The sequence below is a fragment of the Haematobia irritans genome, chromosome 5, assembly GCF_050003625.1.
Source record: "Haematobia irritans isolate KBUSLIRL chromosome 5, ASM5000362v1, whole genome shotgun sequence".
In the NCBI taxonomy this organism is placed as follows: Eukaryota; Metazoa; Arthropoda; class Insecta; order Diptera; family Muscidae; genus Haematobia; species Haematobia irritans.
In genome coordinates, this window is record NC_134401.1 from 157,430,676 (window position 1) to 157,447,311 (window position 16,636).

The following is a 16,636-nucleotide window of genomic DNA, read 5'->3' on the forward strand; positions in this document are numbered from 1 at the left end:
TAGAAAATTTTGTCAAAATTATATCTATTGAAAATTTTGTCAAAATTTTATTTGTCTACATTTTCTTGTTTCCTAAAGATAAAAAATTTTGACAACATTTTCTATAGACAATATTTTCTTTAGAAATAAAGTTTAGACAACATTCTCTTATAGATCAATAAAATTTTGAAAAAATTTTCTATAGAAATAAAATTTTGACAAAATTTTCTATAAACAAATAAAATTTCGACAAAATTTTCTATAGACAAAAAAAAAAAATTGACAAAATTTTCTATAGGCAAATAAAATTTTGACAATTGGCAATCGTTGTTACTTAACGTGAAATGGTCCATGTATAAGAAAATTATAAACAATGAATTTGATTTTTGAAGAATTTTCAAAATTTTTAATTTAATGTTTAATTCTTTAAGTTAATTCTTTGAAAAATTCTAGGCTCTTTGATCTTTGCAAGAAGCTTAGAAAAATCAATTTTCATTATGGATAATTAATGACTCTCGTCATCATCATATCTTGGCCTTGATAGTGTTGTAGTCAAGACATTTGATTTTGGTTTGTTATTAATAATTATTAATGGTTGTTGTTGTTGCTTTTTTTCAATTACTTGAAATTGATTTCAATTCGACATGGGGATATGGGGAACCTAAAGAAAATGTTAATATACATTATGGCCAATGAATCACTTGGATTCACTGTGATTTCAGTCTGTTTTTTTTTAATGGCAATAGATGAAAAGTGAATAGAAGTTTTGTTGTTGTTGTTGCTGTTGTATGCACAAACTTCATGCAATTTGTTTTCCTCCATTTTGCAATGATTTTGCTGTTGGTGTTGTTGTTGTTGTTGCTGTTGCTACTTAGACAATGACGAGCAGTAGTAGTAATAATACTGCCAGCAAGGAAGGTCATATTATGAAGGTCATCATCGATTCACTTACAAGATGTTTTTCAAAAACGCTTTGGATTTCCTATACAATGGCGACGACGATGACGACGCTGAGAACGACAAACTAGCCAACCACATCACATACGAAAAATTTACTACAAAAAAAAAAAAAAATCTACAACAAGGTTAAAATTTGCTGGTGTGATGGTTGCCATCAAATTATAACATAAGACCGACCGACCATTCATACGTCCGTCCGTCCGACCCACATATCCTCCTCCCGAACATATTTTTTTAGATCTTTTTTTTTTTTTTGTGGTATTGTGCACATGAAGCCCCAACTATGAAATATGCACATTGAATTACCATGAGTCACCTGGATATGAGGAGAATTGTATGACTGACTGACTAACACCAACTCCAAACTCCAGGCAATAACAAATTAGTATAACGCCAAATGATGACGGTTAGATGGTTGTTTGCTTTTTTTTTTGTATAAATGGTCCTTCGACTTTATAGGAAATTCACTGGTTAATAGTTAAACATTTTGCCATTCAACCATGGCAACCATTATAAATACCATTGACATTAATATCCCAGCCAAAGCTAACCTCCATCCCATGTCATGCCATCCACCATCCATTCGTAGTATGCATTTTTCAGCCATGGCCATTTGTGCAAGTTTACACTTCCTTTTCATGGGGCTTTTGCCAAGAATTCCCATAAAATTCTAAAAACACCAAAGTTTTTTTTTTATGATTCACTGGCTCACTGGTTGTTGGAGGTCTTTGACTGCTTTAGATAAATTGCGTCTTTAAGCAAGACTGGGGCTGCAGTGATGGCGACAACAACAACGTTGAGGACACCAACAACAACAATGGTGTGTAATAATAGTTACAACCATCTCTCTTCAAAGGGTATAAGAGAGCAAGTGTGTGTGTGTGTGTGTACGTTTGTATTCAGAGTCCAAGCAATTGACACAACCAATGGATGGCTTAATGCATTGAAAACTCACACACACACACACACAAAGTTCACAGACACAGTCGGGACATATGGAAGGACAGACAGACAATTTTTACTACTCTCCTTGGTATGGTAGTTTTTGTTTTTTTTTTTTGTGTTGCTTTATTTTTTTACTCACTTTAGTAGAAATTTTATTTTATTTAAACATGTCTGCGTGTGATCCCTACAAATGTTTCCCTAGGTTGCCAGTAATTTTTTTTGAGGATCTCAAAAGGAAATAGCAACTGTTCTGGTATATACAGTGGCTCAAAGTAGAATATTTCTCAAAATAAAAAAATAAAGGAAAATGTTCAAGATGTTTAGAGATTGAAAATAGACTTACATCTTATTTTCCTTAGTAAACAAATAATTTCCTCCGTAACGAATTTAATAGACAGGGGTAATTGTTGTTGTTTAGAAGGTATTTTTTAAGAGTAAATAACCCCGAATTTTTTGAAAACACATAAAAGGGTTATTCTACGAAAATGGGGGAAAGTAACAAAAATTATCCGAAAAAATATCAACGAATTTTGGTGTCGAAAATCGAAAAGTCTTCCATTTGAACTAATCGGCTTTTCATCGTTTAGAAAATTGAGTAAGTATTCTTCGGAAAATGGGGCACTAACCACGATTGTCACAGTTGGTAGAATTCATGATGTTTTGGTAGATTTTGCAAAATATTCTTCTACAACTAAAAGATAGTTAACATAGTTTCTTTTGGGGAATAAAAATTGAGACAAAATTTTCTATAGAAATAAAAATGTAGACAAAATTTTCTACAGAAATAAAATGTAAACAAAATTTTCTATAGAAATAAAAGGTAAACAAAATTTTCTATAGAAATAAAATTTTGATACAATTTTCTATAGGAATAAAATTTTCAAATATTTCTTTAGAAATACAATTTTAACATAATTTTCTATACAAATAAATTTTCGACAACATTTTCTACAGAAATAACATTTCAAGAAAATTGTCTATAGAAATAAAACATTAAAAATAAAAATTTCTTTATAGAATTAAAATGATGATAATATTTTCAATAGAAACAAAATTTCTCTATAAAAATAAATGTTCGATAAAATTTGCCATAGAAATAAAATTTCGACAAATTTTTTTATAGACTTAAAATTTGTTGTTGTTTTTTATTGCAGCTTAAAACCATACATTGACTAAACTACAAGTGTAGCTTAACCAACAGAGGAAAAGAATGTTTGTCAAATTTATTTGGGCAAAGCCCTATAGACTGCAAGATGGTTGGATGGACGCACGTTTCGGAATTACCACATTCCTCATCAGCATCCTCTACTCTAATTTTGATAAAATTTTCAAAAGAAACAAAATTTTGACAAATTTTTCTATAGAAATTAATTTTCGACAAAATTTTCTATAAATATAAAATTTTAACAAAATTTTTTACAGAAATAAAATTTTCTATAGAAATAAAATTTCGACAACATTTTTTATAGAATTTAAATTTTGATAATATTTTCAATAGAAATCAAATTTTGACAAAATTTTCTATAAAAATAAATTTTCAATAAAATTTTCTATAGAAATAAAATTTCGACAAAATTTTCTATAGATATAAAATTTTAAAAAAATTTATTTTAAAGAAATAAAATTTTGACAAAATTTTGGCAAAATTTTCTATAAAAACAAATTTTTGATAAGATTTTCTATAGAAATAAAATTGCGACAAAATTTTCTATAACATTTTGGCAAAATTTTCTATAGAAATTAAATTTGGACAACATTTTTATAGAATTTTTTATAAAATTTTCAATAGAAACAAAATTTTCTATAAAAATAAATTATCGACTAAATTTTCTATAGAAATAAAATTTCGACAACATTTTCTATAACATTTTGGCAAAAAATTTTGCCAAAATTTTCTATAAAAACAAAAATTTTTGACAAAATTTTCTATAGAAATAAAATTTCGACAAAATTTTGTTATAGAATTAAAATTTTGATAATATTTTCAATAGAAACAAAATTTTGACAAAATTTTATATAAAAACCAGTAAGGAAAGTCTAAAGTCGGGCGGGGCCGACTATATTATACCCTGCTCCACTTTGTAGATCTAAATTTTCGATATCATATCACATCCGTCAAATGTGTTGGGGGCTATATATAAAGGTTTGTCCTAAACATATACTTCTACAAAATCTATAGACTCAAAATTTAAGTTGGCTAATGCACTAGGGTGGAACACAATTTTAGTAAAAAAATATGGGAAACATTTAAATCTGAAGCAATTTTAAGGGAACTTCGTAAAAGTTTATTTATGATTTATCGCTCGATATATATGTATTAGAAGTTTAGGAAAATTAGAGTCATATTTTCAAATTTTCGACTAAGCAGTGGCGATTTTACAAGGAAAATGTTGGTCGAAATCAGAAAAACATATATATGGGAGCTATATCTAAATCTGAACCGATTTCAACCAAATTTGGCACGCATAGTTACAATGCTAATTCTACTCCCTATGCAAAATTTCAACCAAATCGGAGCAAAAAATTGGCCTCTGTGGGCAAATGAGTGTAAATCGGGCGAAAGCTATATATGGGAGATATATCCAAATCTGAACCGATTTGGCTGATATTTTGCAAGTTTTTCGAGACCCATAAAATATTCTGATGTACGGAATTTGAGAAAGATCGGTTGATATACACGACAATTATAACCAGATCGGTGAAAAATATATATGGCAGCTATATCTAAATCTGAACCGATTTTTTCCAAAATCAATAGGGATCGTCTTTGAGCCGAAACGGGACCCTATACCAAATTTTAGGACAATCGGACTAAAACAGCGAGCTGTACTTTGCACACAAAAATACATCAACAGACAGACAGACACACGCAAAGAAAAAAAACGTTTGGAAAACGTGTACCGAAAACGTTTTTCTTTTGTTAGAGTTTTTTGAATTGCTTCGAAAAGTATACTCTTTTATCACCAAAAAAATTCGTTTGTTACAAAAGTTTTATTTTTTTAGTAAAAAAATTATTTTTGAACCAACAGCACAGTCCATTTCGTTTATATCAAACACTGTTCTTTTCTAAATTTAGGTCTTTAATAAGACACATTTTACAGTTCATAGTAAAAATTTAATATAGTAGAATGTAATGTTGAAAATTTTTTCGGAATCTTCCGATCATATCTAGAATATATGTAAAAAAAAAAAAACTTTGGTCGAAGCAGGGATCGAACCCACGACCCTTGGCATGCAAGTCAGACGTAGCAACCACTGCTCCACAGTGCCCAACTAAATGTATTTTTCTGTTAAATAAACTTTGTTTAATCGGCTCGTGGGCGCCGCAAGCTATGCTATATAAATATAACTTAGTTATATGGGTAATTGTCTATTGATGACAATAACGGCCACATGGCTCAGTGGATAGTGTGTTGGCTTACAAATTGCATGGTCCGCGGTTCGATTCTCCGTCCAGGCGAAAGGTAAAAAAAATAAAAATTTATAAAATCGTATAATTTCTTCTACATTGTTTGTGTTACAGAAAAAAGTGCTAAGAACTAAAAAACTTCGTGGAAGTGTGAAAGATGTGAGGGAAAATGCAATTAGCCAGAAAAAAAAATTTTGGATTTAGTCTTTATGAAATTGTTTTTACATCCTGGAAAAGAATAAACGTTTATCACAAAAAAAATACTTTTCTTCCAAATACACTTCCTTTCAACGAAAAGCAATTGAGAAACGAACTTTGTTTGCGTGCAGACGGACATCGCTAAATCGACTCAGAATTTAATTCTAAGCCGATCCGTATACTAAAAGGTTGGTCTATGATTACTCCTTCTTGGCGTTACATACAAATGCACAAACTTATTATATCCTGTACCACAGTAGTGGTGAAGGGTATAATTACATTTTTCATTTAAAAACTAAAAACAACTCAAAAGATTACAAACATGTATTAAAATAATCTGGTAAATGCAACATTTGGTATGACGCAAGCCAATCTCCCATCTTCCTCTTTTATTATCTTTGGTGATACTACTCTAGTTTTAAGCTTTATGTGTTGTTGTTTTCCACTTGAATGTTTTGTAGACATCTACTCCTGATGAAGCAATTCAATGTAATGGCGAAATATTGAAGAATAAAGAAACCAATACATACAAAAAACGATCTCAAGCTTGAATAATTATTTTCTATATACAGAACTGAAGAACCCACTACTCGAAAAGTTGATATTGAAAGTCCCTCATACAAATTTTAAACGAATTTTCCGTGTGGGTATACAGAAGTCGAAAATCGACCAAACACAATATTTTATCCAAAGGAGTCGAAAATTCGACTTTTTGTAATTTTCAAATTCGACTAATCGACTTCTCTCAATAAAAAATTGTTTTTCATATTTTTGGTCTATTCAAACCCACTGTGCCGAAATTCAAAAACTTTTTAAAGCTCTTTAAATGAGAAACTTTAATACTTAAACGCTGAAAGAAGGAGGTCTTGGTTAAGAGGAAACCTAACTGGCGACATAAAACTCAACTAAAAAAAAACTTAATTTCAAGGGAGTGTAGAGGAGAAGTAACAATAGCAACAACGACAAGAGTATTAAAAAGGAAAAAAATTGTATATAAAAAAATAAATAAAAATATCTAATAAAAATCTATGTAGAAACAGACATATAGCAATGGATATGTTAATACATATATATATATGTATGAATATATAAATATTCATATATAAAAACATACATACATCCATATACACCAAATGTTTATTATTTTTTTTTTTTTTGCTGTTGCCTGCAATTGCAGGCAATAGTGAGAGCAAACAGTAAATCGTCACTGTGTCGTTCACTTTAAGTGCCTGAGAGTATACCACGAGTGGTGTGTGTTTGTTTGTCTGTTTGGTAGGGGTAGATATGTGTGTGCGTTTTGTTGTTGTGTTTTTTTTTTTTTTTTTGTAAATGCCTTATAATTGAGTGTGGGTGTTTTTGGTTGATTGGTACTTACTTGAGTTGCATCTGAATACGGGGTACTCGAGTTCATGTTAACCCTTTGTGAGCCAAAGACAACTTCTTCCTGTTGTTGAGGCTGTTGATGTTGTTGTTGCTGCTGCTGCATATTATTGCTATATTGCTGTTGTAATTGTTGATCCATTCTAAAGCTGTTATTGTTGTTGTTCGTTTGATGTTGACTCATTGCTGGCGATAGATCGTCGTTTGGATAATTTAAAATATTTAAATTATTTTCAAAATTTATATTGATTTTATTATTGGTGCTGCTATCACCATCCCCAGTACAACTACTAGTGGTACTAAGGGGACTAGCCAATGAGACACTGCTATTGCTTAATTGTTGTTGCAATTGATGCTGTGATGGATGCAGCATTTGATTTAAATTGTTGTTGGTTTTTTGATTTGAGGTCCTTGCGTTGCTAGTTAGACTGACAATACTACTGCTCGTACTGTGTGAGCTTATGATACTGCTGTTACTGTTGCTATTGTGGTAAATGTTGTTAATAAAAATTATATTGTTATTATTATTGCTGCTGCATCTGCTGTTGTTGTTGTTGACTGTGGTCGAATTGTTATTGTTGTTGTTGTTGGTATTGAGTTTTTTACATATGTTATTAGCAGCTGTAAACGATTGTTGTCCTCCTCCAGCCTTTGTTGTTGTTGTTATTGTTGTTGCATGAGTAATATCTGGTGTGGATGTTGTTTTTGTTATTTTTGCAATTTTGCGTTTTTGTTGTCTTAGTGGGGTTGTTGTTGTTGTTGTTGTTGGCACTGTTATTGTTGTTTGTATTTCTTGAGTTGCTACTTCTTCTTCTTCTTCAACTAGAAGCACCTCACCTCCTTCACCTTCGACTTCTTTCACCACCACTACACGTCTCAAAAAATCCTCTTGATTCTCTTCCAAGTCTTCTTCTCTTTCATAACACGAATAAAAAACGTTATTCACCTCACCTTCGTCTTCTTCGCCTTCGTCCTCCTCCGTTACAAACTCTTCCTCATTTGTAGCTGACAATGAGATGGTTCGTCTTGTATGCTGGTTTTGTTCGTGGTGTTGTTGTTGTTGCGTTTGATAAATACTCTCTTCCTCTACCTCAATGTATTCTTTTAAATTCTCGTCATGGAATTCTTCGATAAGGACCTGTTCCAAATCGATAAAAGAGGGCAAAACTACAATGGGATGATGAGACAGCTGTTGCTGTTGCTCTTGGCTTTGGGTATAATTAGGTTGATTGGAATCTTCTTCTTCTTGAAACTCATTCACTGACGATTCACAAATCATTGTTTTTGTTGTTGTTGTTGCCGTTTTTGTGTCTATGATACAAAATGATCGTGAGGGGGGATACCCTTATGAGTTGAAATATTATTAACAGAGAGCCAAGTGTTATTAGAAAGTATTCTCGCACTCTCTCTCTCACTCTCTCTCTCACTCTCTCTTTCTCTTGGGGCTAGCTTTAATTATGAAAGCTGTTGCTTTCTTTCGTATTTAGGAAGGGGTTTAATGGGTTTCCTATAACATCCACTCATGGTTGGATTAGGGATCAGTATGTTACGATGATTTTTGTAAATTTATTGATTTGATTTAAGATTTTTGTATATTATTGGATGAAATTTTGTTTTTCTTTATCGTTGTCCCTTGTTGAAAAATTTCGCATAAAAAATTGAGTGTTTTTTTTATTTTTGAATGGAGTGAAATTTTATTCTTTGGAGATTTATAGATTATTTTGAGATTTTTCTTTTTTGGAATTTTTATTCAATTTACAAAATTGTTAATATCACACTTTAGTTTTCATATAAAATGAGAGATTTTCACTTTTGGTCTATGATTTGTTTTCTAGACTCTTATCAATCAGGATAAAATAAGAAATTTTCACTTTTGCTCAACTTGAGTTTTTCTACCGTTGAGTTATTTTTATGTTACTTGAATAAATTCAATTTTAAAATAAGCAAAACAATTGTAGAATTTCTTATTCTTGGGAGTTTTGTAATTTTTTTTTTGACACAAAATTGAGTGTTTTTCTACAGCAATTGAATGATGTTCAATTTTTTGATAAAATGTTTTTTTTTATAATTTTTTTATATTCTTAAAATTCCAAATGTTATGGTTTTCACAAATATTGAGTGTTTTTTTGTAAATTATTTTTTAAACAAATTTAGTTTCAATGGTAGCTGATTTATAGTTATCTTTTAATTTACTTTAATTGAGTGTTTTTATTTAGTGAAATTGTATTTAATTTTCTTTAAATACCAAATTGAGTGTTTTTTTTTAAATCCTTGAGTGGTTTCTTTTATGTTGGAATAAAACTGTTTTATTCTTGGAATTTATAATAGTTTTTAGTTGTATTGTTGTTTTTTTCTACAAGGTGTTTTATTCCGTTATTTCCTTGATTTCCAACTTGAGTGTTTTTCTCCAAAATTTGAGTGAAATGGGATTTTGATTTTCCTTAAATACCAAATTAAGTGGTTTTGATGGAAGCTGAATTTTCTTTGACTTTATTTCCTTGGCTTCCAAATTGATGGTTTTTTTTCTTTCCAACAATTGAGTGAAAGTGAATTGGGATTTTCTTAAATAGAAAATTAAGTGGAAGCTGAGTTTTTTCCTTTATTTCCAAATTGAGTGTTTTTTTTTTCTTTCCAACAATTGAGTGAAATTGTATTTGGATTCTTTATTTTCGATGGAAGCTCAATTTTTTTTTTCTTCTCTATTTACTGGGTTTCCAAATTGAGTGTTTTTCTCCAACAATTGAGTAAAATTGTATTTGTATTCCTTATTTTGATGGAAGCTGAGTTTTTGTACCCCCTTTTACCTGTGTTTACAAATCGTGTTTTTTTCTTTTCAACAATTGAATGAACTTTGGTTCAATTGAGTGAAACTTGATTTTTCTTTTAGCCGAGTTTTTTTCCTTTCCTGGGTTTCCAAATTGAGTGTTTTTTCCAACACTTAAGTGAAATTGGTTTTGGATTCCTTATTTTGATGGAAGCTGAGTTTTTGTACCCTCTTTTACCTGGGTTTCAAAATTGTGTGTCGTTTTTTTTTCTTTTCAACAATTGAGTGAACTTTGTTTCAATTGAGTGAAACTTGATTTTCCTTGTATCTTGTAATTTTTTAGGATTTTACACTCTGTTTTATTTAAATCCTTAAGTGTTGATGATGTTTTTTTTATGGGGAATTTCTAATTTTATTTAATTTTGATTATTTATTTTGCTGACTCTCTGAACGTTTATTTGTTTTTATTTTTCTAAAATTTCCTCTTATCTATCAGGCTTTCAACACGTTTGTATGCTTACTGATTCCACCAAGTACAATGAGTGGTGGTTCTGTTTATTTGCTTGGCGATTTTATTTTTTTGTTTCTGCTGATCTAGCTGGTGGCAAATCGTTTACATTTTGCATTGACTTGAAATTGGAATTGGAGCTTGGGCAGCGCTGGATTGGATACAACAACGAGAAAAAAAAACTCAAACAAGCAGAGGGTTTGCTGTATGGAAGAAATCCCTTAGCCAAATTTATATTTAGCAAAGAAACAAAACGCAGCAGAGAAGAACAGAAAAAAAAAATTAAAGTCTCCTTGGGCAGTGTTTGTCGTTTGAAAATCTACTGAGTTGGTAGATGGTAGCTGACTTGGTTTTGGTTTTCGTTTTTCGTTCTATAAACTATCGGTGGTGAGGCGGCGGCTGAACACTTAGGTTAGTGTGACTGGCTTTTCGGAAATACACTTGGGGGGGTAGTAGAACCTCTGTTGCTTGCTGCTACTGCACTATGTTGAATGAGTAATATTAGGTTGATTTGTTGTTGTTGTTATTGTTTTTTTGATTTTTGTTGTTTAAGTTGACTCAGACCCAGGGGAGTTGAATATATTTTCATATATGTCGTTTGTTAATTTTATATATATATGTATGTATATATAATTGTATATATACTATATATATATATTTTTTTTTATAAAAAATTTTTCCTGTAGATTTGTGTTGTTTTCCTGGTTTTTGTTGTTATTTCTGTTGTTGTTGTTATTAGTTCGTTGCAGTTTTTAAAACTATTATGATATATATGTATATATAAATGTATGTATAAAAAAATGTTTTATCTATATTTGTTGTTGTTGTAGTTGTTGTTTTTTTATTCCTGAGGTAGTTGTGATGCTTTTTTTGTTTGTTGTATTTATTGTTTTTGTTTTTCTATATTATATAGGTGGTAGATAATTGTTTCCTTTTTTTATTATTAAATATTTAAGAATTTTTTTTATATTTAATTTTTTTTCCTTTAAATTTTAATGCAAATCTCCTCCTTATATTCTTGACATTTGGTATTAGATTACTGCTTCTCTTTAATTTTTGTTTTTCTTCAATAATTTTATATGTTGTTTTTCCTTCTTCTTTTATGGTTCTGTTCTCTGCGTTTCTGTTTCTAATAGAGGATGGAAGTTTTTGGAGGGATTGATGAATGACTTTATTGAGGCTTGGCTCTTTTGGTCTTGGTCTTAATGGGTTTTGGGGTTGGTTGCTGGTTGGCTGGCTGGCTGGCTTGCAAAAGTTACTGGTAACTCGGCTCACTATTTCTAAGCTCCCCACAATTGCTGGCTTAATGACTGGCGGTCTGGTCGGTTTTTAGCAACTGACAGACGACTGACTGACTGCTTGATTAGTACAAAATGAACACAACAGAATTTCAAAAGCGAGAAAAAAACGCGATTTCAAGGTGAATCTAAATGTTGCTACTATTTTGGTCTACCACACTCCGTACATTTTTGAACGAATTATAAAAAAAAAATTATATTTTTTTTGTTCACTTCAAATACTTGCAAGCTCTCCTTGTGTGTATAAATTTCAAACCGATACTTAGAGCTCCAAACGTGGTATGCGTGTGTGTGTGTGTGTGTGTAAGAGGGTTTATAGGAAACACAATTTGGCTATTTTTTTTTTTTTCATACCAACTCAATGAACCCGTATTCAAGTCTCTTTCTCTCTAACCCTCTCTCTCTCACAATCTCTTTGATTCTCTTACAGATATAAATAAGTTCGATGCAATTTTGTTTTAAAATCCAAGTAAATTGTAATTGTTTTGTTATAAAAAAAAACTCACGTTCTGTGGTAATGTATTTTTTTCGCTTATTTATATTATTTTTGTTTTTAAATTATGATGTTGTAATAATTTATTATTGTTGTTGTTGTTGTCGGTTGGTTGTTTTTCTTTTTATACCAGCTGGCTAACAATTTAAATCATATGTTGTGTTGGTTCAAATTTAGTTAGCTGGGTTGGTAGGTTTGTTGGTTAGGTTTGGTTTGGTTTGGTTTATTGCTTTACTGGTGTTAGGTAGGTGGCAGCCGTTTATGTGGGTTTTGAGGAGGTTTTGTTTTGATTTCTGGTTTTCTGTTTCCAGATATCAGCTGGTCAGGTTTTGTTTTGTCTCTCTGGGCCAATGTTGCTGCTACGTGTTGTGTGTGTTGCTAATTTTGAATAAATGCTTTTGAAAATATGGTTCAACTTCAGCTGGTCGTTGTTGTTGTTGTGGCAGCGAAAATTTACGTCTTGGGAAATGTGTTTTTTGATTTTTTTGTTGTAGTTGCTGCTTTTGTTTTATATTAAAAAAATATATATGGGTTCCTTTTTTTCTCTATATTTTGTTTGTATATTGAGGTAGTTATGTTTCAATTATATTTTATTTCCAAAGTTAGTTTTGAATTTTTTTTTAGTATTTTAGCTCCAAGAGTTATTGTTGGTGGTTTATAGCTAGTCGTTGGCAAAAGAGAAGCAAAAAAAAAACATTTTATAAAATTTTATATAAAAAAGTTTGATTTTTATATATATATATATAACTTAAAGAAAATTATTTCTTCGAGATTTATATATGAAATTAATTTAAAATATATAATTAATATTAAAATATTTTTATTTATTTTATATTATATATGAAAAATATTTTTTATATAGAACATAAAGAAAATTATTTCTTTGAGATTTATATATGAAAATAATTTAAAATATATAATTAATATTAAAATATTTTTATTTATATTATATTATATATGAAAAATATTTTTTATCGTTTGTTAAAATTTTATATCGATATTCAAAATATATAAATAAAAAAAAAATTAAATTCACTTTTGAAGGAAAAAATTAATTATTTTTTAATTTAGCATATTATAAGTTTTTAATATTTAATAGTTTTAGAATTTATTCTAAATTTTAATTCAATTTAATGTTAATTAAATTTATATACTGTTTAAATTTAGTTAATTTTAAATTCATGCAATTTCTATATGAAAAAAATCAAAGAAATGTATTTTATTTAATATATGGAATTCAAGGAATTTATGCCTTTAAGAAATTTAATTAAAATATATAACCAAGTTTCAAAATATTAAATATTACTTTAATATATGGATTTAAAGAAATTTATATATTTAAGAAATTTAATTAAACTATATAACCACGATTTAAAATATTAAATATTTTTTATTATTTGTTAAAAATATTTAATACATAAAATACAAATTTTAAATAATTAAAAATAAATCCAATATTTTAATGAATTAAAAAAAAATTAAATGTGCCTTTGCAATTATTTGTTAAATATTATTTCTTATTCTTTTAAAATAATAATATTTAAAATAAAATTTTTAAAAAAATAAAAACAAAAATAAATACTATATTCAAAATAATTTCATATAATTTTAAATACACTTTTGAAAGAATTAATTTTAATTTACTTTTAACTTATAAAAAAATTTAATAGTTATTCTAAATTATAATTTAATTTTACTTAAATTTATATTTGTTAAATATTATTTCTTATTCTTTGTTAAAATTTTAATATTTAAAATAAAAGTTTTAAATAAATAAAAAAATATAAATACTATATTCAAAACTATTTCATAATTTTTCATTTATGAGCTTTTTTTGAAAGAAGAAATTAATTTAACATACACGAAATTTTTTATTGTTCTTCTAAATTATAACTGACTTTAATTTTACTTAAATTAATTTAATGCCTTTAAGAAATTTAATTAAAATATATAACCAAGTTTCAAAATATTAAATATTCCTTTAATATATGGATTTAAAGGAATTTATATATTTAAGAAATCTAATTAAACTATATAACCAAGTTTTAAAATATTAAATATTTTTTTTTATTATTTGTTAAAAATATTTAATACATAAAATAAAAATTTTAAATAAATAAAAATAAATCCAATATTTTAATGAATTAAAAAAATTTTTAAATGTGCCTTTGCAATTATTTGTTAAATATTATTTCTTATTCTTTGTTAAAATGTTAATATTTAAAATAAAAGTTTTAAATAAATAAAAAAAATTAAATATTATATTCAAAATAATTTCATAAAATTTTAAATACACTTTTGAAAGAATTAATTTTAATTTACTTTTAACTTATAAAAAAATTTAATAGTTATTCTAAATTATAATTTAATTTTACTTAAATTTATATTTGTTAAATATTATTTCTTATTCTTTGTTAAAATTTTAATATTTAAAATAAAAGTTTTAAATAAATAAAAAATAAATAAATAAATACTATATTCAAAATAATTTCATAAAATTTTAAATACACTTTTGAAGGAATTAATTTTAATTTACTTTTAACTTATAAAAAAAATTAATAGTTATTCTAAATTATAATTTAATTTTACTTAAATTTCTATATGATATTAATATATTATAATTTAATAAAAAAATAAAATACTATATTCAAAATAATTTCATAAAATTTTAAATACACTTTTGAAGGAATTAATTTTAATTTACTTTTAACTTATAAAAAAATTTAATATTTATTCTAAATTATAATTTAATTTTACGTAAATTTATATTTGTCAAATATTATTTCTTATTCTTTGTTAAAATTTTAATATTTAAAATAAAAGTTTTAAATAAATAAAAAAATTAAATACTATATTCAAAATAATTTCAAAAAATTTTAAATACACTTTTGAAGGAATTAATTTTAATTTACTTTTAACTTATAAAAAAAATTAATAGTTATTCTAATTATAATTTAATTTTACTTAAATTTCTATATGATATTAATATATTATAATTTAATAAAAAAATTAAATACTATATTCAAAATAATTACAAAAAATTTTAAATACACTTTTGAAGGAATTAATTTTAATTTACTTTTAACTTATAAAAAAATTTAATATTTATTCTAAATTATAATTTAATTTTACGTAAATTTATACTTGTCAAATATTATTTCTTATTCTTTGTTAAAATTTTAATATTTAAAATAAAAGTTTTAAATAAATAAAAAAATTAAATACTATATTCAAAATAATTTCATAAAATTTTAAATACACTTTTGAAGGAATTAATTTTAATTTACTTTTGACTTATAAAAAAAATTAATAGTTACTCTAAATTATAATTTAATTTTACTTAAATTTCTATATGATATAACTATATTATAATTTAATAAAAAAAATAAATACTATATTCAAAATAATTACAAAAAATTTTAAACACACTTTTGAAGGAATTAAAAAAAAAATTATATATAAAATTAACTAAATTAAAATATATTCATATCATGTACAAATTTAAGTAAAGTAGGTCAATTTAATTTTAATTAAATTTGTATATGATAAAAATATTTTAATTTAGTTATTTTTTTTTTAATTTTATACATGAAGAAATAAAAAAAAATTGTCCTTTAAATTTTATATATATATATATATATATATATATATATATATATATATATATATATATATATATATATATATATATATATATATATATATATATATATATATATATATAAAATTTAAAGGACAATTTTTTTTATTTATCATGTATAAAATTAAAAAAAAAAATAACTAAATTAAAATATTTTTATCATATACAAATTTAATTAAAATTAAATTGACCTACTATATATATATTTTTTTTTTTTTTAATATTTGAATAAATAAAATAAAAATGTTAAATAAATGAATAGTAAAGAAAATAAATTTATCATAAGTGGATTTAATTAACAATTAATTTTAACTTAATTTAACTTATGATAAAATGTAAGATTTATTTTAATTAACTATAAGTCAACAATTTAATTATTTGTCTATACTGTATTATTATCTTCAGAAAAGTTTTTGTTTTTTATTTTTTTCTTTACTGTGGCTTTATATTATTTAATTTATTTTCTATAACTATTTGTTTTTTTTATAATAATATTGGAAGATATTGTTTAACACGTTTAAACAATCCTATGTCTATAGTCCAAATTATATATTTTTTATATAATTTCTTAGTTTATTATTTATTAGTATTGTTTTTTACCATTTTCATTACTTTTATTTTTTTTTATTTTTCCTGTGAATTTGTTTGTTGTTATTTTGTGGGTTTGCTTTTGTTTCAATCACATTTGTTTTCTTCTTAGTTGTTTGGAAAGTTTTTCTTTTAGTTTTCTTGTTAAAAAAATTATAATTTTTAATTTTCAGCACTTTTTCTTTGAGGTATTTGTTTGGTTGAATCCTCTATGAATCTGAAAAGAAACCAGAAGAAAAAAAATTTAAGCTATGTTCTAAATAACACTATAGATATATTTAATATAATATGTTTAATCTTTTTTTTTTAAATTAAATATATGTTTTTTTTAATATTTTTAAAATAAAATAAATATTTAAAAAATCCCTTTGAAACTATTTTACAAGATCAGAAGAAAAAAATATTTAACTTATGTTTTAAATAACTCTATATATAGATATATTTAATATAATCCGTTTAATCTTTTTAAAATGA

General features: G+C 26.0%; 1 protein-coding gene across 1 annotated transcript in view; it reads right to left on the reverse strand.

Moving 5' to 3' along the window:
* The window catches only part of Sox14 (Sox box protein 14), a 70,247-nt gene extending 61,318 nt beyond the window's left edge, over positions 1 to 8,929 (reverse strand). The window contains exon 1 of the mRNA XM_075313405.1: positions 6,867 to 8,929. Coding sequence (XP_075169520.1) covers positions 6,867 to 8,150 — 1,284 coding nt within the window. The 5' untranslated portion in view covers positions 8,151 to 8,929. The remainder of the gene's footprint in view (positions 1 to 6,866) is intronic.
* Between the last annotated feature and the right edge of the window lie 7,707 nt (positions 8,930 to 16,636).